Source organism: Zea mays, chromosome 5, assembly GCF_902167145.1.
Source record: "Zea mays cultivar B73 chromosome 5, Zm-B73-REFERENCE-NAM-5.0, whole genome shotgun sequence".
Lineage (NCBI taxonomy): Eukaryota > Viridiplantae > Streptophyta > Magnoliopsida > Poales > Poaceae > Zea > Zea mays.
This window is the reverse complement of record NC_050100.1, coordinates 191,695,765-191,722,623: the sequence shown is the minus strand read 5'-3', so window position 1 is coordinate 191,722,623 and position 26,859 is coordinate 191,695,765. Positions and strand designations below refer to the sequence as shown.

Sequence of the window (26,859 nt, the reverse complement as noted above, 5' to 3'; positions counted from 1 at the left end):
GTGGTATTAAAGTTGATCATTGGATCACTTGAATGGGGTTGAGTGCAACCCTCGTCCATTGGGACGCCACAACGTGGAAGTAGGCAAGTGTTATACTTGGCCGAACCACGGGATAACTCGCGTGTCTCTTGTGATTGCTTTTCTGTGATTACTTGTGTGTACGCAAGAGCTCGCCACTTAGCCATACTAACACAATCAAGTTTTATTGGCTATTAGTTGTTGATTTTTACAGGATCACCTATTCACCCCGCCTCTAGGTGCTCTCAGCTCGCCTCAACCGACGCCCCGCAGTGCGACCCCGCCGTAGCCGATCTAGATGGAGAAAAGAGCTCGTGGTCAGAGCCGCACTTAGCAAGCAGTGAGGATGACAAAGGGCCAGGACAGGGTCGCCGGACCGGATGTAGCCGTCGTCCTCACTGTCTTCCCAGCCCACCGCCCACTGATCCTACGCCGCCTCCTCGTTTTCGGTTGATGCCTTGTGTCTGATGTCGCTCGTCGGGAAGCGCGTCGATAATCGCTCGAGCGGGGCTCTGCCAATTTACTTCCTGATCGCGTCGCTAGAGCAGGGCACTGGCGCGTAAGTTAAGTTTTAGAGGGAGCTGGGCGGTGGGCGTTTATCGCGGTCCTGTGATGCCATTGTGTTGAAGACTTGGGGCTGCTGTCCAAATCTATACTACTCTATAATAATCTAATGTAGACCATGGTGCAGTGCATGGTTCTGCTTCCTCACGACGCATATGGCCCACATGTTAGTGTCTCCTTTCTTCCCCGTGCACACCCTCTCCCCTCTACCTCTGCATGTGCATGGTCCTCGCTGCAATCCCCTCACCGATCAATGCCTCGGTTATGGAAGCAAAAATCCTGCCACTGCCACAGAAGGAAACACATCCCCTCGCCGCTATCCACGCCTCGTAGCAATCCAACACGCAAAAATCCCACCGTCGACGACCCCCGCGCGCAGGACCACACTGCCCAATCGTTCTTCCCATGCACCGCGGATGCCCCGCCCATATCCTCCACGCCCCAAATGCAATCCACGCCTCGCCGCCATGGAATGAATCACAACCCAATCCCCTCGTCGCCATCTAGCACAGAACCACCATCGGCCTGCATCCCATTGCAAGTGTAGGACCACCCTACCATCTCATTCTTCCCATTCTACACGCCAGCCCCGCCCGGATCTTGCGATGCTCAAGTACTTCCCTTTCTACGCACCTGCCCCACCTAGATCTTGCGATGATCGAGTATAAGATGGAAGAAACCTCTCTGAGCGCTCAAATATGAACACCACACCTCTCGAAAACATAAACAGACTTGGTTTACAAAATAGAGAACTACTCATGTGGCTGTTCATCTGACAATTTTATGTTTCTCTTTCTAACTTTTATATATGTTTCCTTTTCTCTAATTGACTGTAGCTTTATCATTCGTGCACCCTTTCCGTAAATAAATAGAGTTTTAGTTGTAGTTGAATCAATATTTGTGGGCAATGTGCCTTGCGCGACATTTTGTATATCGAGTGTACCACATGAGCTATTTTAGCACTTGTGAGTTTTTTATTTTTTAAAACATCAGTCACTCAAATCTGAACACCACACATTTCTTCACAAACATTAATATGATATACAATATGTTTTCCAGAGTTTTGTTTAAAAATATATCTACCTGACCTCAAAATTCATGGTTTCCCTTTATATGAAACTGTAGTTCCTGTGAGATCACGACTTTTATACGAAATTGTAGACTTATCCAAATTTTTTGATGGTTCAAACTATGTCATATATACCAGGTTAGCCTGTTCAACGTGTTGCAGTTTCTGTCATATCACGAAGATTAATTTGTTCAAGGTGATCCAATCTCGTTAGTCTTATCCTTTGTCTTATTAGTCCATACTTCTATACACTATGTTGTTTCAGTTCGGTGTCTCTATCCTGAACTTATGTGTCTATGGTGAAGTACTCCCATCTAATGCCATTCTTCGTCATAGTAAATTATTGAATTAGGAAAAAAATGTGTTGCGACACAGTTGTCTATCTTCACACTTTTGCGAATTGATTTAAGGGTGTCGTTGTTTTTTCCCAATTCATCTATCGATCTGCTACACAAATTCGTGATCTCCCTTTATTTTAAATGTGAGTCAACTATGTCTATCTTCACACTTTTGTGAATTGATTTAAGGGTATCAATATTTTCCCAATTCATCTATCAGGCGGCTACACAAATTCCTGACCTCTCTTTATTTTAATTGTGAATTGATTTAAGGGTAAGTTGCATTCCTTATCCTTTTTTAACATAATTCTCTCAGTCACCTTGTTGATTTTTCCTGCTACTATCCTCACCTTTTGCTCGACCTTTCACTTCCCAGTATGAAGCAAAGCTCTTCCTGGACTTGATCTATCAAATGAAGCAGCCAAGAATCGTTTTGTTGATTTTTGTTTCCAGCAAGATTGTTCTGACAAGAGTTAAGGTTAGCAGCCGTTTCTTGAGTCCATTATCATTAGAGTACATCTCAGTTTTTTTCTGATCGCGTTAGAGTATATCCAACCTTATCTCTTTCCAGGTGAGAGATGAGATGTTGCTTTTGAAAATATCTATCTAGTCCTCATAAAGTTCATAAAAGTTCGGCAATGCTAAGTACATGGTAATTGCTAATGGGCATGAATAATTAGGGTATACTGTTCAAGTATGTGCCCAATTGTTGTTGTTGTCCCCCTTTTTATCGTTTTGTTTCCTGATTTCGACGATACCAATACCTGGGACGCTCACGAGATTTATATAATATACTATCCTTCTATGGAATCAATGTGTTGATTAATATTCGCTACATATTTATTATTGTTTATTTTTTATCAATGACAAAGCACATGTACAATCTTATATATCATTTAAGATTAAGATATGTAAACGTTCACTTTTGGGGATACTAATAAAAGTTTAGGATAACATATAATATTATTGCATATCTATGTATTTTATCACTTTGAATTGCGCACAAATTTCATGCCATTAGTGTTAATTTGTGAGATATGAGGTTGATGATATATATGCTGTTCGTTTTCATGTAATCGTTGTGCACTAATATTTATCGAATAATTTATACGCCGTCGCAACGCACAGGCACATAACTAGTTGTGATTGATGATCTATGAGTGATGAGGGATGATCCACAAATTCATGACCATTAGATATGAGTGAGGTAGGAGAGAGGAGGTTCACGAAGCAATCCAATGCGTTGGTTTTAATGGTGGAAAATGGTCGGGATTATTTTTTTGTGTACATTTAGCGAAGTTTTAAGTGGTGTATTATACACGAGAAGAAGGAAGTAGAGATTTATCGAGCAAACTTAATTTTTTTTTAAAAACGAGTAAACCAAAGGCTCTCCAACCCAATCAATCGGCAAGTGGGGGAGACCTGGTTTTTTTTGGCTTGACTCGAAGCCGGCAGCCGGGTACAGCACGGAGAGCATCGGGCTCGGGCCGGCACGATACGTGCCAGCAAGCCGGGGGCTGGCACCAGGCCCGCGGTTGGCAACGGCCCAGAGTCTTGCCGGCTTTGCTCCCCCGCCGCGGCGCCGCGAGCGCGTATGTATAACGCGACCCCCCTCCCCAGTCCCCCCAGCGGCAAGGCGGCAACCGTTCTCCCGCGTCCCGCACTCCCGCCCCTTTTCCTTTTGCTCCTTCCTTCCTCGGGAAGCCTAGGGCTTAGGCTTTAAGCGCCGCGATGTACGGCGGCGGCGGCGGCGGCGGGCACTACGACGGAGGCAGCGGTGGCGCCGGGAACGCTAACGCGCTCTTCGGCGGCGGGGGCTTCATGCCCTCACAGTCCACGGTGGTCCCGGAGAACAGCGGCCTCTCTAAGGTCCTTCCTAATTCCCCTTTGTTTTGCTTCCTTTCGTCCATTTGTTCTCCATCCTATGCTGACCCGTCATGGGCGCTCCCGATCGACCGATGTGGTGGGCAGGGTCGGAGCGCGCAGACGCTGCTCCCGCTCACCGTGAAACAGACCATGGACGCGGCGCAAACCAGCGGTGACAGGTCTAATTTCGCCATCAACGGCGTTGAGGTGTCTACGGTACGGATTTTGCCCTTTTTCCCGGCGTTGCTTAGGCTTCGACCACATATTGGAGTGCAACATGTTCTCCTTTTTTTTGTGTGTTGGGGGGTTTTGGGGGGGGGGGGGGGGGGGGGACGTCTGCGTGCAAGGTTTGCGTTTGGGTGGTCACAGTACTTGGATGGAAGATTTGTTCATTAGTACACCCATTATTCATGAAGGGAGAAAAATGACCTCTTTTATCTGATGTTTTGTTGAAATATAGCACTATGGTGGGTTCAAATGAAACGCGTCTCTTTTATGTGATTTGTCCAATGCTCGCTATAGTGCCTATTATTGTTCTTTTTTATCTGGTTTCAGACGGTTTTGCATTTCTTCATATAGAAGTCATTCAAAATGTTGTAATTACTCTGAATTGCAGATTAGGCTTGTTGGACGCATGCTAGGTAAGGTTGAGCGTGTCACAGATGTTGTATTCACTCTTGATGATGGTACTGGCAAGATAGATGTGAATCGCTGGTAGGATGCTTCAGATTGTATTTCATGTTTAGCACTTTTGGATTTCCCCATTAATTTAATGCCATTCTTTTTTCAAGGGAAAATGAGGCTTCCGATGCTAAGGAGATGGCTGATGCTAAGTAATAAGTACAGTTCAATTGTAGCATGCCAATTCTGTTTGTCATGCATCAAAATTGATACAATTGCTTTGTTTTGGTTTTACAAGTAACGAGAACTATGTCATAGTCATTGGCGGTTTGAAAGGTTTTCAAGGAAAGCGCCATGTAGTTGCCTATGCTGTGCGGTAAGCTCTATTATATAATCTTTCTATCTCTTGAATGGTGACTTGTGATGCTTACTTCCAATGTCTGCTTCCCTTGGATTACTGATGTGTTGTTCGATCTCTTCCATGGAATTGTGCCACCGTGCTAAAATTTCATTTTCCTTGTGCTAAAGTAGAAGACTAAATAAAAGGCTTATGTTATGTCAAATCATAACTTAGTGGTTGCTAATTTTGCATCCATCTATCTAGGTTATTTATACTCCAGTATGTCATTGTTAATGAAAGATGTAATGTTTTGTTGTTGCTTATTGGCCTTATCAAACATTATATAATATTGAAAGTTGTTTGTCAGTTGATGTCTCAAATTGGTAGCAAGATCTTGGGATGATTCAAGATCGCTTATGAACTAATATTGAGGAGAAAATCTCACCTTGCTTGGACAAATATATCATGAATTCGATACATCTATTTCATACATACCTTTTTCTTGAAATCTTGTTGTTTATGATTTCTTACCAGGCGTGTGACAAACTTCAATGAAATAACCTGTCACTTTCTGCACTGCATTCAGGTGCATATGGAGCTCACAGGGTTAAAGGTACTAAGATCACACACATTTAATTACGGGATTTGAATGACTTAATGTGTTTTTGGGGGTGATTTTGTGTTTCTAATAATCATTTTTAGGATGGAATTAGTTGTAGGCCCAAATAAATGCTATTGTTAGCGTATTGTGTGTCTTATCCAGGCCTTGGCCCATGTACATCAACATAGCCTTTTAGTCCCAAGCAAGTTGGGGTAGGCTAGAGTTGAAACCCAACAAGAGAGGCGTGGCCGAGGCGTCCTAGCTCCGATTGCTTGGAGAGCTCCACTTTGTCTGTGAGCGTGTCGTTGTCGGCGATGTCCATGTCGGTGAGCGTGTCGCTCCACTTTGTCCCCTCGCACGAGCCAGACTCGTCTACCGCAACAACGTCAGCGCGGTCTACCTTTCCACCAATCCCCGCGCAACACCAGCACATGAAGCATGTGGAGATCGACCTCCACTTTGTCTGTGAGCGTGTCGCTGTCGGCGATGTCCATGTTTTTCGCGTCCCAACCACTTCGTAGTTCACCAACATCTTCACCAAAGGGCTCCCATCCACAGTTTCTCGAAGTTTCGGTCCAGCCTCATCTAGGGGCGGGCCCAATAAGTAGACAAGTTAGGTCCATGACTACTCTAGAATTGGGCCAAAAAAGACTACCCCTCATTCCCGGCCCAAATCCCTCTATCCGTACCTTCTGTTCACCACGCCTGCACAAATGTTGTCGCTGTCGCGCATTGTTTTCAGATCGTTTGATCGATGCCACTGGGTGATCAGACGATTAGTCGCGATTAGGCGACGATCAGGGCAATTAGTCGTCCCTAATCGACCCCTGGTCGTCCAGTGTATTTCTTATATATATATATATACACACACATACTAGTTATGTGCCCGTGCGTTGCAACAGCATATAAATTATTTGATAAAATGTTAGTGCATAACGATTACATAAAAATGGTTGCGCGTCCTACAGTGCAGACACTTAGTATCAAATACTAAGGACCTGTTTGGTTTGTGGCTAACTATGCCACACTTACCTAAGGTTAGTCGTTCGAATTGAAGAACTAACCTTAGGCACAAAAGTGTGGCAAAATAGGCAGCGAGCCAAACAGGCCCTAAAAGTATAGCTAAACCAAACTTGAGCACAACAAGAAATATTTAAGTACAGATAGCATATAGCACAATAATTTGAAGTTCCTGTTGTAAAAGAGTAAGACAACAAACTTGCAAATCTAGCGATTATGTTGAGATCATATACCACATAACACAACAACAGTTTGTAACCATCAAACACTACAAACGACAGTTATAGTGCTGTTTTAAAAAGCATACACATCGCGTATAACACATTTCATGTCTAGGAAGAGAAAATTGCACATTTTTTGGTGGTGGACACCATTAAACATAGGCTAACAACAATGGTTAGTTCCGTCCACACATATACATACATGTAATATGCTTCTTCCTCGCATGGACAAAAGATGCTTTATGTAATGAGACGAATTAAGTAACATCCTCGCTGGACCTAGATCACCAAATAAAAAATTGTGAGTAGGCAATTGATAGCATGAAGAAAAGTGTCTCTATTTCTCTAATAAATCTACGAAAAGGTAAGATCATAAGAGAGAATAAGTCTAGAAAAGGCATATAAAAAGAATCAATGAACATCATATATGTTTACATCCATGAGAATAAATTTCCATCATGTACGACTAACACTCATTCCAAAAGGCAGCAACTTTCTATAGTATATAGTGTGAACATCTATCGTTTTGTAAATATGTTACTCGGATTAATATATTATAGTCATGTAGTTGTTGTTCGTTGTTGTTCATGTAGTCGTTATGTAATACTACCTCCGTTCTCGAATATTTGTCACCCGCTAGTTCATTTTTGAACTAAACAGCGACAAATAGAAAAGAATGGAGGAAGTATATTATTGCCATGTGACTCTCTTCCAATACACGTACTACTACTGTTTCTAGTGGTGGTTGATCTATGTAGCTCTACCTAAACTGTTTCATTATCCCAGCAGATCTATTCTTCAGCTGCAACATATGGAGGAGTAGCCCATGCCCCATCACAGCCAAATCCGGTAACACAAGTTATCATTAGCCATGCTGGTGGATCTGGATAAAGCTCGCTGATTGTTTCTTGGAACTCCTTGATGTTCTCATTAGGCCGCCCTCCTTTACCTTTCTTTACTTTGTCGCACTTGGTGCACACAAATGTCAATCCAATCTGAAACAGTAACATCGTTTTTTTACCAAAAGCAACATAGATATAGTGAGAATGCAATTAGAGAGCTGCACAATGTAGAGAAGCTATTACAAGATGAAAAGATATAGAGAACAATTTTTATTCAAATAACTCTTAAATGATTATTTAATTTAGAGTGAGTTTAAGAATGGAGTAAGTTTAAGAAAAAAATTTGGAGGTGCTATGAGAATCAAACATCATGTTAAAAGTTATATACAACTAACAATATGTTAAAATAGTTTATAATACATCGTACTACTCTAATGTTTATGGTAGACAAACTTTAAAACATATTCTAATATAGGTCGCATTTGAGTGTATGTAAAACATTCTTGTTTCATGCCGGAGGCAGAGGCACTTTTACAACATTATCAAGAGTCAAGGCACCAGAAAATGATATGGGAAATGCTATCTAAAATAAAACTACAATTAATGTAAATGGAGCTTGTGCCCTATCCAATATGGCATGAAAAAAAGAAGACATAGTAATGGGCTTCCAGAACTAACACATTAGCAGGCTAACTTCAGAACAAAATGTTTATGTCACTTTGTTTTCATATATAAAGTTTGAACATGAATGGATTGCTGGTAGGATTGCGGATCCTACCAGGGATCTCCCTTAGCCTATAAAGTTCATTTTTTTTGTCCTCGACTACCTTAGATTCATACTTTTCGAATGTTGGGTCCACCACTGGTCTTAACATCTGTACAAAATAGAGGTGCGACTTTGTGGGTGTTAGTGTATTGTGCCTTGGCCATGAACTATATAGCAATACATCCCCTACTCATTAGGGTTAGGGGTTTTCATTCTCCTAACAGCTAGTACAGCAACCCCTGGTAATGCTAACCAGGTTCTCTAATAATCTGGTAGTTTCTTTAACTGTATAATATTACAGATATCTACCTATCTCTCTAATCTTTCATATTTATTTTTTCAGGTTGATGGAAACTACATATCCAACTTGGTCTTGAGTGTTTTTCATGACCCATCTGTCATGTATGTTAGTTACTTAGTTGTAGCTGATTTTGATATCTAATGTTATTGGCATGCTTATGATCTTGAATGTTTTTCATCTCCCAGTAAAAGAAAACTATGGTTGAACGCATAGTATTGTAAAGTCGGTACAGATACCAAACCTATGGAGCTTTAAAAGCTCCATGGTAAAGAATGACCATAATTAGTAATGGTTTGGCCTAGAAACACTAGGCTCGCTCAGGGTTATGAACCTAGTAACAATGGAAGAACTGTCAGGAGAAGAAATTCAGGAAAGTTGATTCTCATTTTAGCGAACGCTGAATTTAATGAACACCATCTGAGGCTAATTTTGTATTCCATAGATTCAAGGGTCTTGTATAAACTTCATTTTGTAGTTTGTTTCTTGTACCTTGCTAGTATTCCAGTGCCAATTCTAAAAGGGAATTTATTACTCTATTACAATTACAAATGCGAGGAGCATATCTGGTTGGGAAATAGACTGATGATGACTGCAACTGCAGGGACCAGGAGCATGGACTGCACATCAAAGATGTCATAGATCGTCTCAAACTACCAGATGATGTAGTCAGGTATTTTCTGCCTTCTCCCTCCCTCTAAAATATACGGTATTCAATTTGCTATCTTCTTTCTTAATGAACAGAACCAGACTGGCAGCTTGTTTTCCTGCACATCGTTTCTTCAAGTTCTTGGTTGTTATTATTAGTATTGTGCTTGTCAAGGGCACCGAACCCCTGACTGGCGGGACCTCGGCTACGCAGTTCGTAGCCCTCGGCCGTCTTCTCCGGTGAGGTTATTCCCCTCAACCGTAGGCTTAATAGAGAGAGGAATTATGATAATGATCTTGCTTGATTTATTCCCTGCTGCCATGCGGCTTATAAATAGCTCTATGGCTAACCAACTTCTCCTACAAACTCTCAACTAACTCCTACTTTCTTGGACTTATCTGCTGCTAACCAACTCTCCACAATTCTCTCATCTCAATCTTATTCTCTAGCCTTATCCCAGCTCATCTCAATCTTATTCTCTAGCCTTATCCCAGCCTGGCTGTTGCCTCTTGAGCGCGCTCACGCGCATGCCAGATGTCACGGGCACGTCGTTGCCTGACGTATGGCCGGCCGTACATGACAGTGCTTGGTAGCTTTTCTTTTCCTGATTACAGCCTCCCAATCCTAGGGACTTTATTTTCTCGCCTGTGTGCCGAGCGCGAGTAAGGAAGGGAGCGGGAGATGGAGCGCCGGCGCTGCGCGGCGCGGAAGCCGAGGTGGGCGCGCTGCCTGGCGGCGTGGCGCGGCCAGGGAGTGATGGCCGGCGGCTAGGAACGGTTGGGGGAGGGATGGGGAAGGTGAAGCGGCGGCCGGGCCTAGGGGAGGTGGCCCGCGGCGGCTGGAGGGGAGGGAGAGATGAAAAAAACTATTGTGGCTCTGGTACCATGTAGAATGGGGAAAACCCTAACCCTACACTAGGGTGGGCCTATATGTTAACAGATTGAGAGTTGGGCCAGGCCCATTACAAATAGAGGGGTGAGATGAAAAATGTACAAGGAAGACCCCATAAACTATAATACAGTTCTAACATGTATAGACAAAAAAATACCATTAAAAATTGTCTGACCCCATTTACTGAGGAAAACCAGCTTTTGTAATACTCTACTACAATTCTGGATCTTGTCTTTATTATTTATCACAAACTATGATCCTTGTTATTTCACAGTGCGGCCATCCAAGGTCATGTTGATGTGGGCAACATTTACAACACAATTGATGACTTCCACTACAAATCTGTCCGGAATGGATGACCACGTTGCAAGTCCAGCGTTCAGGCTCCGTGTAGGTATGGAGCCGTTTCAAGGAAGAAGAAATGTAAACCCTCTTCAGGATCGCCTATATTTTGCAGATAGGCTTCATGGTCAACAGCTTAGCATATCGGTTTAGGTGTGTATTGCTCTCATATGTAATGATACATAAGATGTGAGTAGACTAGGTCTACCTGCAGGACATCAGTCCGTTCCTACGGAAATTTGTTATGAACGTTTTACATTCTAAGACCTATATAACCGTGAAGCACGCAAATCAAGAATAGAACCGCCAAAAAAATGGCAGAGGGACATTGAGTAAAACTTCTCCTGAAACGAACTGACTATACGGACGAAGATTTGTTCACCTCACAGCAAAACCTCTTCTCTTCTAGTACAATTCAGTATCTCGGTGATTAAATTTTTGAACCAATAATTACAGGATGAGAGCGTGTGCCCACTTGTCATTCTATGTAAAATCATGACAAGCCGAGGAAGCTGTCCACCTTGGCATTGGTCGATCTGGACAAAAACTTCATGCAAATTGGAGGCTGCACTTTGGCCAGAGCCAGAATGGACTGCGGCAGGGTCCAGATGCCATCTCCGCAGATCAGCCCCGACGCGACCGCAGGTCCGAACGCGTCCGCTTTCGCCTTGTTCAGCCGCTCCCACACGAAGAGGATCATGCTGCCCAGAAACATGTCGATGGCGAAGTAGGATCCGATGTAGAACGGGATCGCCATCGCCATTGGCAGCGGGATAAACCTCGACACCCTGTGCGGGGTCAGGTCCCTCGCAAGGTTGATGGCGATCGCTGCCGCAAAGAAAATGTAGCAGAGGGTGAGGCAGTTTTCTGGGAGCGAGCCAAAGCCATCCACGCCGAGGATGGCCATGTTGCGGTACACGATGGCATAGGGCGCCGGATACTCGGTGCCACTCTCGCCAATGTCACCGAACGCCTTGTAGAAGAGCCAGAAGACGCAGGGCCCGATGACACACCCCATCCCGGTGCCGATCACCTGGCTGACAAACATAGACCTCGGTGATGCCAGCGTCAGGTACCCGGTCTTGAAGTCTTGCATCAGGTCTGAGGCGGTGGACACGATGCTCATCATGACACCACAGGCAGCGAGCCCAACGAGCACGCCACCGTGTGAGAGGCCAGCCCATGCACCGAACACGAAGATCGCGAGCTTGCCGTAGGTGGAGGCGAGAGACCAGTCAGTGAGGCCACTTCCGTAAGCGTTGCAGAAGGCCAGCACAGGCGCCACGACATAGGCGACCAAGATGTAGTACCACTTGAGCTGCGGGAAAATCTGAGGAAGGGTGCCGATAGATATCGCGGCAACTACAACATAGCCCCCGTATGCAACTGACTTGGGAACTTGATCTCTCAGAAAAATCTCAGTGCGACGTTCGTCGTCAAAGGACAGAGCTTCGGTAGCGGACATTGAGCTGCCATTGTCCGAAACAGGAAGCATGCCTTTTGAATTTTGCTGCACCATCGATATGAAGCCCGCAATCGTGCGGATCAGCACCTTGATAAAGTTGTATAAACCGTCCCCAAGGATCAAGGCGATGGAAATGAAAACCTGCAATCGCAAGGAACTAGCAGTTGAATTCTTGGCCACGAAACTGATAATGTTCTCATGCGATGAAGCTGAATGGTATTGGCTTTGGGAAAAGAGAAGGGGACAGCCATAAGTAGGATCGATGTTTACCATGTAAGCCTGCAGCCCATGGAGACTTGAGTCATCGACGCTAGCCAGGTACCAACTCCCCTTCTTCTTGGCAATGAGAGGCCACATTACACCCCATGAGAGGATACCGCCCAGCAGAACGGACACGTTAACGATGTATGGGCAGATCATGCCAACTCCAACGTATGTAGGAGAGAAGTCAAAGAAGAACCTGAAAGAGGGTAAGCCAACTTTAGCATCAGAGACCAATACCTCCGAATTAGCGCCTAGCCAATTGGAAATACTGAGCAAAACTTCAGATGCATGACATAAATAACTGCTGTTTCACTTGTGCAGCATAACAAGAGATGACACAGATGAATTTGCAAGATCTCATTGTTTTACCAGATATTGGACACTACACTCAGCAGGTGCCATATCTAGGATAGTGTCACAGTTCTGACCTATTGTTATAAGCTTCAAGGCCCAACGTTGGGAAATTTTTGAATCCACACTCATCCCCTGCAGTGTAGAACCACTGGAAAAAGCCCCAGAAAAAGCTAAACATGAAGTACTTGCCCAACGTCTTTACTTGCTTCCTGAAATATATCATTGCAAATGGAGTTGCACAACATGGACCGGGTGGTGAAAAATGATGGATATAGTTTTCGCAAGGTTAAAGTAGCCAAAACAAGAACCCAACGGTACATACTTTGCAAGCTTGGCTCCCTCAGGTGTGTGAAAACCGTTGATGAGATATGCAGTGGCTGTGCCACTTGGATAGGTCAGCTTGTAGTCAACAATCATAATCTGAAACAAAATTAAGCTGATAATTTCAAGTTTCCTTCCATACAGTAATTCAGTAAGAACATAATGGAGGAAAGAGTTGGAGACATACCTTTCTTAGGGGCACAAGTGCAAAGAGACCAATAAAGCTGACAAGGAATAGGAACCCTATCATCCATCCAAGGTGAGGATCCTTTATGTTATTAGCATCTTTAGCCTCTGTTGCTTGTTTAGCTATTTTGTCACTCATTCCAAACAGATAACTGCCGAAGCCACCTGATTAATTTGAACAAAAGAGTATAAGCCATTTTGCGTATTTTTTTGTTGGCTTCAATGCAGCATACTTAACTGTGCAGTAATGTGAGAAGAACAGGAAAAACAATGATTGGATCACTTATTTGATTCCAGACAGATAAGGAACCAAAACAGCTACTTGTCTCATGCCTTAAATGATCTGATCGCACAATGACCACTTGAAAACACAGATAATCACCCATTTCCTGAAAGCGTTGCTGCACATTTGCAGTCCTGCAATGGAGGACATATGCAAATTTAAACTTGCTGATGAGAGTAACTTCTTAATTCCTGCTGACCACCCTATACATATGGGCCATTTTATTATGCAATTTCGAATTATTTTAGCCTGCAAGACTATGGTTGCACATGATCAACGCACTGAATAACATGTTACATGGTTCACAAATAAGCCTGCAGAGTGCAGATCATAAATAGTCATTTTTGTTCGACGAATGCTTCAGATGCATGTGTCATGTCTACCAAAGGGGAAAAAAGCAACGCATGTACCATGCATTTATTTTAAAGGGAGGAGTCAACCCAAGCAGGCTCATCCCATTTCAACCTGTCCTGAGAATAATTGACATTTCTTCCCCAAAGTTGATCACCTAACTATGAACCCCAAATATTTGGGGAAAAAATACTCCCCGTTCCAATTTATAATCCGTTTGACTTTTTTAGCCTAAGTTTGACCGGCTTGTCTTATTCAAAAAAATTCATAATTAAGTTAATTTTTGCTGTGATATTGTTTAGAATATAATACAATTTAAATATGGCTTTGAATTTTCTAATTTTTTTTGCAAAAAAAAAAATGAATGGGACGATCCAGTCAAACGTGACCCAAAAAAGTCAAACGAATTATAATTTGGGACGGAGAGGAGTATTAACCTAGCCTTCTAGGCCTTTCATTGAAAATAGGTGACTATCCTATGGGCTATGGCTATCAATCATGCACTCCCTGAGACCACATAATCACCTTTGAGCCCACCTTACAGTGACACACTGGACAACAAAGTCCGAAAATTCAGTCCTTTGCAACTGGTTTATTTTGCCGAAAACGCTACTTTTCTGATATTGAAAGCGATCGGTTGGTGTTTTTCTTTGGGGGCAAAAGAACAATCGATTCCCTGACGTTTCAGGCTTACCAACAATAGCGAACGCTATGTGGCCCCTGCGACTCTCCCTATCTGCGTCATACATTCATACTACTCTCCCACTCCCAAAAGCCACTATAGACAAACCAAACAACTGTAGACAAATCAAACAATGGGATTGGTCCACTATTCGTTCAGTACACATCAGCGGTTCAAACCGGCGACTCAAGCATGAAATCGACGCAACAACCGCTCCCAAAAGAATGACAAGCACAAGTTCCTCCCAAGCAGACAACCGCGGTGATAGGAAATTACGAATTAGGACACTATTTCTAGCTATCGAAGCATATAGTTCGGGACGGGAGGGGCCTGGTTGTGGTTGGTTACCGACCGCTGAAGGCGATGCCGTAGGCGGAGACGACGCAGGTCTGGATGATGGTGTTCTCCTGCCTGGTGAAGGGATGGCAGAGGAAGCCCATCCTCTCGACGGCGGCGGTCCACATGCGGACGAAGAAGAAACCGAGCAGCCCCGCGGAGACGTTGAGCGAGGGGACGATCCCCGTGGTGAGGTTGAGCTTCATGACGATGACGTTGAACATGACGGCGAGCAGCGCGCTGACGACGAACGCCCGCAGCGTGAGCTGCTCCCGCCATGACGGCACCGCCTTGTCCGCGAACACCCGCTCCAGGGACGCCTGGCCGTCGGCCCCAGCGTCGCCATTGCCGTCCAGCCCCTCGGCCTCGGCCTCGCCCTTGCCAGCGTGGCGGTGCCGTAACGCAGGGGATGCAGCCGCCGCCTCCGACACCTCCTCCTCGGCCCCGCTGCCGCCTCCCACCCCGGTGGTGTGCGGCGCCATTTGGTTTGACGCTCGTGCAGTCGTGCTGCCTCCGTGCCTCGGATTGATGTTTGGCGCCTTTTGGAGTGGTGGGAGGGACTGTCTGTCTGGGACTTCCGGCAGAAATGAAGATAAAAAAAAACTGTGATGAGTTGATGATGCGCTGTGGCACTAGCTGCAGGAGTAGTGGAGTACTGAAATTTAGGGCTTATTTGTATGCAGTAATGCAGTAGAGCTAAGGTTATTCTCATTGTAAGAGCATCTCCAACAACGTGACCTATAAAAATGCTCTATAATTTAAAAATAATTATATTTTATAGAATTTAGGGCACCAACAAAACACCTCGCTCCAACAGTAAAGCCCCAAATCTAGATTATAGGGCAGCCCACTACGATGTAGTATATTTGAGTCACTTGAGAGAGTGCCCTATTGTTTTTTGACAAAAATTTATGAAATATGACACTGTTGGAGTAGTTTTTCTTGTGTAGAGCCTCATATTTTAATTTGAGGCACTAGTTTGAGGCATTGTTGGATATGCTCTAATATGCATATTGATCTGAAATGCATATGACATTTTGAGCCAATTTTTTTTAAAAAAATACATATGCATGATGATTGCTTTATAGAAATATATGAGGCCCATTGTACGTCCCTTCAGAAGTTCAGATATCTCATTTTTAAATTTCTTTCTTTTTAGATGGTCGTGACTTTTGTATACATGTACGTTTGTCTATAATGGCTGTAGTTTTTAGGGATCTTTGAATGCACTAGAACTAATAGTTAATTGACTAAAAATTATTAATAGAATTATCTAGCTAACAAATAACTAGTCTACTATTAAATAATTTATAAAAATAGCTAATAGCTGAACTATTAGATACATGTTTGGATGTCTCAACTAATTTTAACCACTAACTATTATCTCTAGTGCATTCAAACACTCCCTCCCTTAGTACTGTTGCACTCACACCAATTATAAGAATATTTACATTGGAGATTGAATATATTAATCATGACCATCTGAAAAAGTAACCGGATTATTTACAACTTGGGTTGGTTTGGAATCGAAATATTTTTATAGTTTTCCTATAATACTATGGTTTATAGAAATACCAATGTATTTTAAGCTATAAGATGTTTGGTTGCAAACCTAAAAACTATGTTTTCAAAACCATAGAATTCTAGTCGCCATAGTATTTTTATAGTATTTAAAACTCCACTCCAACCTAAAGTTTTTATGGTATGACTAGCTTTTGGCTAAATACTATAGTTTAAAATGTTGTAAATACCCGCGGGTCTGTTTGGAAGTGGAGTTTTCTACCGTGGTATTTCAATATAATGTTATACAATATGCTGTGACATAATAGTATAGTTTCAGCAAACTAGAGTATTTTCTGGACACATAGCATTGTTTGGTAACACGTTTTTGACAATATTGTGTGCATGAGACAGATCAGAGAATGTGCGTGCAAATAAAGAGAATTATAGAAGGCAATGTGTAAAAGAAACAATAAAGACATGATGTGCGTGCCAAAAAAGTAGAATTCTATAATGCTATATAAAGTACTAATGACATGATGAATTCCATCTCACTTACGTCGTCACCAGGCACCGGTTAGCGAGCGTTTGCACTCACACCCGCGGAGCCTGGTTTGCTTCCCTTCGTGTACAGGCTGAACGAATGCGATCGAAGGGGCGCGTACAGGCACCGGGCGTACGCACCCCGATTGCCCGCGTGCAGGAACTGCCGATGCAGCTGCACACAAACCGATGTTTTAAATACATTTTCATTATTTTTTATTAAAATATTTAATCACTAAATTAATTTTGTATTTGTGTTCTCAGATTTTTAGAAAAAAAACTATAACAAACATTGTATAATCTTTGAAGATTTATTTATACATTCTTTTAGACACATTCTGGTGCAAGCAACCAAACATGGTCTATATCTGTCATGCGTACAACAATGCAAATAACCAAATAAAAATATGTGCACAAACCTAGCTTATGTACAATATTAGAGTTTAGAATTTACGGATCAGTTTACCATCATACAACAACCAATATATTTGTGCTATTGTATATTGGTGTCGTTAGTGCTTTAGAACCAGTGCTAGAATACTGCTTCTTATGCTTGGAACTAACATCTGTTAAAGATGAAAATGGAGTTAGCACGGTTCAGCACCAAAAGTGACGCACGGTCCGGTCCTAGAACCCGGACAGTATGCGGCCCCGTGATCAGATCAACTCAGTTGATTATCCTTATCTCGTGCGTGGTTATCCATCTAATCACGTGAGAGTTGTTGGCTATCTTCTAGAAACAGGTCCAGACCTTCTCCCCTATAAATATAAAAGGGTACGACCGATTAAAAACCCTCGAACACATTCCAATCGAATCTATCTACTTTATTTACCTTTTCTGCCCTAGAAGTAGATGTAGCGTAGTTCTAGTTGTATCCTTCTGCATATCCACCTCTACCCCTATTCGACTCTACGTCGTCTAGATCCGTCTTGGGTGGCCTGCCGACCCCAAGATGATCCTAGGATCTTACCCCTTCCTAGCGGCAAGATCTAGTTGTCCACTCAAGGCCACTTTCTCGAATTGATCTCTTAATTCCTAGGCGACTCCACGTCGTTTGGGAACGCCCGGATGACCTGTCGACACAGGGCGACCTAAGATCTCTTTCCCCAGGGGCAAGATTTAGATTCTAGTGAAGAGGAGGAAGATGGCCTTGCGCCGCGGACCGTCCGACCCTGTGCGCGGACCGTCCGGTGCGAAACAAGGAAGATGTTGCTCCTGCACCCGAATTTTTTGCATTTTGGTCCTTTCTCGAAAAAAATCACGTTTGGACCCTAAAAAATTTTAATATCATTTTTGACCATTTGCTCGGCGCCATAGCATACGGCGCCGAGGTAACACAGCTCGGCGCCGAGGTACGTGCTGCGTTGGCATAAACGGACGTCGTGGCGCCGACGTGGCACCGAGCTCAGCGCCATAGATTTTGGCGCCGAGCTCGGTTGTGTCCACAAAACCCGTCTAGCTTAGTCGTTAGAGTGCAAGGCTCTTAACATTGTGATTGTTGTGGGTTCAAGCCGCACGGTGGGCGTTTAATACTTTTTATCACTAATTTGTTTTTTGTTGTCTAGATTTTTCGTTTATGTCGCTGATTTGTCCGTCCAGATTTATTTCTCATCCAGATTTTTTTGGTTTTTGTGACTGATTTGATTATTCGTCCAGATTTTTTTTGTTTATCCGTCGAGCACAGCCGCAAGCCGTCAACTTCCCCCTTGTTTGCTTAGCTAACCACAATAAAAATAAAATGAGAACACTCTTACTTCAATCATGACCACATAAAAAGAAGCACACATATTCATCTTTTTTCCTCTGCACTAAATAAAAGTATACTCCATTATATACTTGTCTCATGGATGATATATTTTAGAATTTACTGCATAAATTACTCCACTAGGTGATACCTAATTCCATTCTCTCCATTTACCATGACATTTTTCAAACAAATTTAAGTTTTTTAAGTGGACAAAATACTTTGTGAGCTTGTGTCTGTGTGTAGGGGGTACAGTCCCTCACTTTTATATTTAATTTACATACTACTAAACTAAATAGTATAGTTAATCCGCAGATTTAATTAACCTTTCCATTCAATGTTGAGTCCCATCAAGAGAACGATGCATAGATCTAACCATGCTATTATTTTGCAGGTCACTTTTTGATTGACAAAGAGAAACATAATTGGTATTCCTATGCTAATCTTCAAATTGCATTTCCAAAAGAAAATTTAAACATTATAGTCCATTTGTGATTCAGTTTGATTTTCCTAGGTGTAGGTTAGCTGAGCAAACAAAGGAGGAAGTTGACGGCTCACGACCACTGTGGCACACAACCGCTGTGCTCGCCGGATAAACAAAAAAAATATATGGACGAATAAACAAATCAGTCACAAAAACAAAAAAATCTGTATGAGAAATAAATCTGGATGGACAAATCAGCGATATAAACGAAAAATCTGGACAACAAAAAACAAATCAGTGACAAAGACAAAAAATATTAAACGCCCACTGTGAGGCTCAAACCCACGACCACTTGTTAAGAGCCTTACGCTCTACCGACTGAGCTAGACAAGCTTTGTATACACAATTGAGCTCGACGCCAAGATCTATGGCGCCAAGCTCAGCGCCACGATGTCCGTTTGTGCCAGCGCATCACGTACCTCGGCGCCATAGGCTATGGCGCCGAGCTGTGTTACCTCGGCGCCATAGGCTATGACGCCGAGCAAAGGGTCCAAAAATGACATTAAAATTTTCTAGGGTCGAAACATGATTTTTTTTTCCGAAGAAGGACCAAAATGCAAAAAAAATCGGCTCCTGCACTCAGGTCGTGGACCGTTCGGCCCAGAGCCGCAGACCGTCCGCGCCGCCGCAGAGAGCACCGCCAGACAATACACCCCTAGCGATTGGTGTTGTTCAGATCGGCGCCAACAAGCACTTAGCACCTTCCTTAGCCTGGATTCTGGCTCCATCTGCATTACTCCGTTCGAATCTAACGGATTTTTAGATTCGAGATAGAAAAAAAAATCCCATAACGGTAGATTCTCATCCAAACAAGCTAGAGTTTATAGAGATTTTATCTCACGGATTTTAAAAAAATCGGGATCCAATAAAACTGTTAGAACTATTTTTGTCCAAATTCCTCAAAATCCTGTGAGATCTAGACGTAGTGTATGCGGCGACTGAAAACAAAACATCAGGTAGCTTTCGGATGCAATGTGATTTGGAAAACGAAAATAAAGTCAAAACAGAGGTCGATATGAGATAGCAATGTATTATTTCATTCCCATTTCTTTTGATCGGTATGTAGAGAGAGAAGGTCGATCAACAGTAACGTAATAACCGTATCTCAGTATCTCACCCACACCGATCGGTTTAAAATTGTAAGAAAGAGCTTTCATATCTCAAACACTTCTCCTATCCCAAAGTTTAACTACAAGAGAGCATTATGGTCATAAAACTATTAATCTCCAACCCAAATCTATTTCATGTAGGATTGAACGAAATACTCATGGCTTGCTCGGCTCATGGTCGGCTAGTTTATTTTTTTTCACAAGACGAGCTAACATTTGGGCCCGGTTTATTAATGAGCAACCTCGAGCTGAGCTCAAGTCAGCTCGTGAGCTCAAATGAAACTATATACAAACCATTTATACATAAGTTGGTGAATATGTTATATATATGTGTAGTGGTGGTCTAGGACAAACTAATGATTAATGAATTGTGTCTGTGTCAAATTAGTTCGTGCCACTAGGTCTACAAGTTAAACTAATGAATATGTATCTGAGCAATTGATTATGTATGTATGTATGTATGTATGTATGTATGTATGTATGTATGTATGTATGTATGTATGTATGTATGTATGTATGTATGTTTCTCTATCCCACGAGCTAAAGGAACCAGCTTGAGCTCACAATTGAGCCGAGCCGAGCTGATACTTGGCTCGTTTCTTAACGAGCCGAGATGAGTTTGCTCGTTAACTTAACGAGTCATCTTAAACTCGGCTAAACCTATAAAGCCCAAAATTTGTATAAGAAGAAAAAATAATAGTAATGAAATAAAATAAATAAATAAAATTTAAGATTGTGCTTTAGGGATTTTTAAACCCTTTTTGGATTTCTCATGCTTTTGAATGCTCAATTTAAAAGGAAGTAAGCTAGCCAAATAACAAAATAAATAACTATAGAAATATATATTCCATGCTGGAACTTCATTTGTTATGCAATCAATTTCCATTTTATGATTGAACCCTGAATCAAATTTGAATTTGAAACAAATTAAGAAAATAGAAAATATAAAAGGAAAGAAAAATGTGAGCCTCGGCTTGGGCCCCTTCTATCTGCCTCGACCCACTAACTCGCGTGGCCCAACTCAATTTTGCCACCGAACAGCTCCACCACGCGGCCTGCTTCTCTTTTGGGCATGCGGACCCCGCAACTCAGTCACCTAGCGCGCGTCGTGGTCTGCTTGTCACTGCTGGTGAGCCATTGTAACATCCCAAAATCCCACCCAAGGTTTGAAACCCTAACCTCCTCATTCCCCCCCCCTTAATTTACCTTTCCCCCTTAACCCTACCCTTAGAACCCCTTCTCATGTGCATACACTTGAAATAATTAGAGCACCTCACATAGACTATGTTTCTCACTCAAGATCACTTAGAAAATATTTTGGTCTCCAAAGAAAAAAGGAATAAAAAAGAAACAAAAATAGAAAAAGGAGAAGAAAGGAATTAGAAAAAGAAAAAGAAAAAGAAAAACTCCCCCCTCCCTCGGCTGGGCCAAAATCCGGCCCAACCCACGCGCGCCCGCACTTCCCCTCCTCTCTCCCCCGGCCCAGGCGGCCCAACCCGCGCGCGGCTCCCTCCCACTGACACCCGGGCCCCGCCCGTCAGCGCCTCATCCCCCTCCCTCTCGTGCCGCTTCCTCTCGCTGGCAGCCAGGGCCCACTTGTCAGTTTCATCCCCCTCGCCCATCCCTCACCGGCGCATCCGCCGCCGAGCACCCCCTCGCCTCGTCGCCTCGCCATTAATGCTCGCCAGCCTCCGCGACAACCCCGCCACTGTGCTTGAGCCGACCCCTCACCCCCCCGCCTGCCCAAGCCATCGCATCGGCGTTAGCACCATTCCCGCCATCATGGCGAGCTCGCCGGTGCTCGCCGTCTCCTCCACCCCCCTCCCTCCCCCGAGCGCCTATAAAAGGACCCGCCCGAGCCCCGTCTTCGCCACCTAGCTCCGGCCACCCCCACTGCCCTCTTCCCCGAGCCGTCCAAGCTAGCACCGCCGTGCTCCCTTCATCGCTCCGGTGAGCTCCCCTCTCCCTCTCTAGCGATCTTCCGTTCAATTAAGTTATGCCAAGAGCTCCGCCACACTCTCACGGTCACGGGACGCCACTTCCCCCACGCTATTGTGGTCGGCGACCTCACCGGCGGCATCACCGCCGCGGGCACCTGCCACCGTGCCGCGGACCGGCCGATATAGGCCCCCGCAGGCGAAATTCGCCCCACCCCCGTGACCCCCATCAACTGCCCATGCTCCGCCACCGCTTCCCCACCGCAAAACCGGACCGACGGCGGAGAACCACCGCGGGGCTCGCCGCCGACCGGCCCCCGGTCGAGCCCTCGCCCCTCCCTCCGTGTCGTTAACGTCGTTCCCTTCCCCCCTCTCTCCGGCGTGCGGGCCCGCGCCGCAGCGCCGTTCCCCCGCCGTCGCCCCGCGCGGCTGGGCCAAGTGGGCCGAAAGCGCGCCCGCCCGCTCGCGCTCGCGCCTTCTGGGCCAAAATCCCCCCGGCCCAGTTGGCTGGAAAATCCCTTCTCTTTTTCTTTTCCCTTTTCTTTTTCCCATTTTCACATATATATTTAGATGCTAATATTTTATGCACCAAAAATTGTCTAAATAAATTATTAGGGCACAAAAATAATGAAATATAAAAATTTACACACCCCACAAAGGTCACTTTGTTTGATGTATTGTTATTATCTGTGTTGATTAGCGTAAGAGGGATCCGATCCTCCGGAACTCTTAGCTCCGGAAGAAGGGCAAGAACCCGACCCCTCCGAGATAAACCTCTTGTGCCAGGAAAGCTTCGACGAAGGCAAGTCCATCCTTCCCTTGATGCATTATTTACCTATTTCTCTCTACCACTGCCTAAGCCTGGATTATGGGATGGGAATCGAATTGCATGGTGAGCATGAGAGAGAGCCTGCATTAACTATTACTTTGACTAAAAGATATGGGGCAAGTAAAAAGGGTACAAGTGACATGTTTTCCAAAAGTGTGTGATGAAGGGTACTCACCCTCGTCACCTGGTGAGTAGGATGATCAGGGACTCCCTGGTTTAGGGGAGGGCCTAAGGTGTTGGCTCAGCTGGTTTAGGCGTGAGCAGAAGGATTGTCCTCTCGTATAAGGACTGGTTTGTCATCTTTCATTACCTGTACTCACAAAAAGTACAACCACTCGAGGCTGTGTGGGCAGCCACTCGATCTGAACTCGTACGGTCCAACCCCAGGGTTATGAAGGCTGGGGAGCACCGGGAAGATAAGGAGGGGGAATGTTTTGTCCAGTTTGGACATGGCGGTGGCCTGACTCCTTCCAGTATAACCGTTAAGGTTCGGACGTACAACGAAGGAAAGAGTTTCAGATTTGGGTCTCATTGGCCATGAGATCGCAGAGCTGGACTAGTGGGTAAAGTGTACCCCTCTGCGCAGAGTCTAAACCTATTCGAATAGTCCGTGTCCACTGGTATGGACGAGTCTGGTATTGTTTGACAATTAGTGTTTCCACTACAACCGGGAACAGGGAAATGTGTGTGTATGTTCTGAAAAGAAAGTGGTACCACGGGAGCGGGAAGCTCAGTGGTGGTCAAGCAAGTGTTACTTCTATTGTCTTGCGAAAACCATAAACAACGAATACCGCCTTTCTCTGAAAAAGTATGAGTGACTTCAACTCCACCATAATAAGAATGTACCATATAGGTCACTTTCTCTTTACGGGAGCCAGGTGGGCTTGCGGAATACCTAGTGTATTCACCCAGATTTATTTATGTTTTTCAGCAGCTGAAGACTTCTTTTCTGCTATGCTTGATTGATGGGGTTGTGTCTTCACCTAGTTCTGCCTGTGGCCTGGGCTATTTTATCTTCCACTGCACTTTATGTTTTTCGGCTCACTTTCGAGCTTGTATCCTCCAGTATTGTAATAACATTATTCAAACTCTATAACCAATTGAAGTAATGAATGTGGTTACTAGCCTCCTGGGACTAGTAATTGTATCATATTTGAGTCCCAAAGGATCGGGACGCTTCAGGTGGTATCAAAGCCTATAGGACTGGCCGTAGACCACAACCCTGACCTTAAAAGTTGCCTTAACAAGAAAACACCTCTTACCCCCAAGAAACACTCTTTCCCCTTTTCCCCAATATTAATAGACCTTTCTTTTTGTCTACCAGATGGAAAACCCCTGGGTGATTAGGACATCCTATTGCTTAGAGGAGGAAGGCTTTCCTCACCTTCTTCGGAGTTGCGCGCTACGCATGGGGACCCGCAAGAAGCCCGAATATGTCTGGAAGGAGTACCGTGAAAATGGAATAGAAAAGTGCTCTATGGCGGTCTACTTGGGAGAAAGCCGGAACTACCCAAACCACCCTCCCTTCCAAATTACCTTCATCGGGCACCGCTTCCCAGACACTTGCTAGGGCGTTGCTCGAAAAGCCCTTAAACAACTGTGCCAAAACTATAGCCGAGAGATCTCTGAGACCCCCCTCCGATATTTCCCACCCAGCAACAAAAACACCCCCACCTCGAGGAAAAGACTCCAGGCTCTGTCAGGAGGAGATCCCACAGAAGACATCCCTCCAGGAGAGTCTCCTCCCACTGCACCCACCTAAACTCCCGAGTGGAAAGCCTAGAGCAGTAAGTCAAAGAGCTTAAGCAAGAGAAGGCATCCCTCCAGGAGAGTCTCGACGTAGTAGAAGGCGAGGAAGCCAACATCCGTGAGGCCTATCAAACCTTGAAGATGGACTATGACAAGAAGCTGAAGAAGCTCGCCCCCAAAAAGAAAATCCAGAAGAAGACCACCAACCGAGGATGCCAAACAGAGAAGAAGAAGAAAACCCCTCTAGCCCTACCTCCCCCCAGAATAGATGATTGGTCCGACGACGAGGATATATCCCTAGCAAGCCTTGATGAGCTTCTCAAGGAATTTGGGGACACCTTAGAGAAGGAGTTCGGTAGTACCTCGGGGAACGCTCTCGTGTAGTTCCACCTAGAGTAGTCTTATGCTTGTAATGTGATGATGTAATGAATAAAATAACTTGGTTGAAAACAATTTGCATGTGCATAATAGTGACTCTCTTCCCTGGCAGATGGCTTCGGATAAAACCACGCCTACCGCCTCCGGGATTGGAGTAGGGTTTCCCCTGAGAGCTGAAGGGGAAGCCATTAGAGAGGAAAGTGAAACCCACCTCCCCGCTCCTCCACCACTACCCTTAGACCTAGCCCAAGTTCTAGCCAATCAAACCCGACTCATCGAGGTCCTCACTCGAAATCTGGAAAATCAACGGCCGAATGGTGGGAGACCACAAGACATAATGGGGGATTTCCTGAGACTCAAACCTCCCACGTTCGCCGGATCAAGCAACCCCCTCGATGCAGACGATTGGATGCGCACGATCAAAAGGAAGCTGGAAGCCATTGGTTGCCCAGAAAATCAGCATGTTCAACTGGCTGCCCACCAACTTTCTGGGATGGCCTTAGCCTGGTGGGACACCTTCAACGTCACCATCAGAGATGCTACCTGGGCGGAATTTGAAGCAGCTTTCCGGGAGCACCATGTGCCCCAAGGACTTGTACAGCTTAAGGAGGACGAGTTCCAAAAATTGACTCAAGACGGAAGATCTGTCAGGGAATATGTGCACAAGTTCACAGAGTTAGCCCGCTACGCACCAGATGATGTCAGTACCGAGGGCAAGAAGATGGCCCGTTTCCTGAAGGGACTCAGGCCAGAACTCAAGACAATTCTGGCTAGCCAAGACTTCCTCAATTTCTCTCACCTTTCCAACAAGGCCATGCAAGTTGAAAGGGCAAAGGAGGAAGAGAAGGGGCATCTCAAAAGAAAGTTCTAGGTTCTCCGGGCACAACAGCAGGACCGGCACCAGAAGACTCGATCATTTGGGTTTCCACCCAAGGGGCCAAACTTCAGTAGACCAGCTGGACCCACTCCGTCACGATTCAGCCAGCAGAGTCAGAGCTCTTTCCATTCCCCCTCAGTGGCAAGCAACCAACCCCCGGCAAATGCATGTTGGCACTGCGGTGATCCCAGTCACTTCAAGAACAACTGTCCGCAGCTGAAGCCACCAGGACCCGCCTACTCCAACTCGATGAATGGCCCCAAGAATACCTCGGCATCCGCCCCCAAGGCACCCTCCGCCGTCAGCCAGCAGAATAAGGCTCCGTACCAAGGAAGGGCACGAGTCAATCACGTCGATGCCCAGAAAGCTCAGCAGGCTCCGGGAGTAGTACTCGGTGAGTTCCTTGTTGAATTTACTCCCGCTACCGTACTTTTCGTTTCTGGAGCATCCCACTCCTTCATAGCCACTAGCTTTGTGGAAAAGTATGGCATTCCCTCTACTCCTCTAGAGATTCCCTTGGTCACCCGAACCCCAGGGTCCGACCTTCTATGCTAGCTCAAATGCTCCCAAGTCAGAATCCTTTTAAGTGGGGTATTATTCCTGGCAGACTTAACCGTCTTGCCATCCAAAGGAATTGATGTGATCCTAGGGATGGATTGGCTAACTAAACACAAAGGCATCATCAGTTGCGCAGACAAGACAATCCTCCTCACCGACCAGCAGGGAAAGTCAGTCTCTTGTCAGGCACAGCCACCCGCCAGTGACCCAATGATGTTCAATCTAGCAACGGAAAGTATATCAGTAGTAGAAGAATTCATGGACGTGTTTCCAGAAGAATTGCCAGGAATGCCACCAGAAAGAGAAGTGGAGTTCTACATAGATCTGATCCCTAGAACGACACCCATCGCGAAGAGACCATACCGCATGGCTCCGACCGAGTTAGCAGAACTGAAGCTTCAGATCGCAGATCTTCAGCAAAAGGGATACATTCATCCCAGCTCATCACCTTGGGGAGCACCA

General features: G+C 44.8%; 2 protein-coding genes across 7 annotated transcripts; one reads left to right on the top strand and one right to left on the bottom strand.

The window, feature by feature from the left end:
• The first annotated feature begins 3,396 nt into the window (after nt 1–3,396).
• LOC103627452 (replication protein A 32 kDa subunit B) lies at nt 3,397–10,784 on the top strand. Of its 6 annotated transcripts, none has more exons than XM_008647745.3 (11): nt 3,424–3,858; nt 3,961–4,071; nt 4,472–4,569; nt 4,647–4,688; nt 4,775–4,852; nt 5,351–5,429; nt 7,448–7,507; nt 8,610–8,668; nt 9,169–9,237; nt 9,309–9,452; nt 10,379–10,784. In XM_008647745.3, exons 1-11 carry the CDS (start codon nt 3,721–3,723, stop codon nt 10,461–10,463), a joined length of 963 nt encoding a protein of 320 aa, XP_008645967.1. In that variant the 5' UTR covers nt 3,424–3,720; the 3' UTR covers nt 10,464–10,784. The 6 variants fall into 6 exon arrangements, with proteins under 6 accessions (XP_020394202.1, XP_020394201.1, XP_008645967.1 ...); XM_008647744.3 differs by having other exon boundaries at nt 7,445–7,507; XM_020538613.2 differs by lacking the exon at nt 9,309–9,452 and having other exon boundaries at nt 3,397–3,858.
• On the bottom strand, nt 10,762–15,387 carry LOC103627453 (probable metal-nicotianamine transporter YSL14). Its single transcript, XM_008647747.4, has 6 exons — nt 14,705–15,387; nt 13,038–13,201; nt 12,852–12,949; nt 12,604–12,738; nt 12,182–12,371; nt 10,762–12,052 (listed from the first exon to the last, which is right to left on the bottom strand). The coding sequence occupies exons 1-6, from the start codon at nt 15,168–15,170 to the stop codon at nt 10,940–10,942; spliced, it is 2,166 nt and encodes a 721-aa protein (XP_008645969.1). The 5' UTR covers nt 15,171–15,387; the 3' UTR covers nt 10,762–10,939.
• Between the last annotated feature and the right edge of the window lie 11,472 nt (nt 15,388–26,859).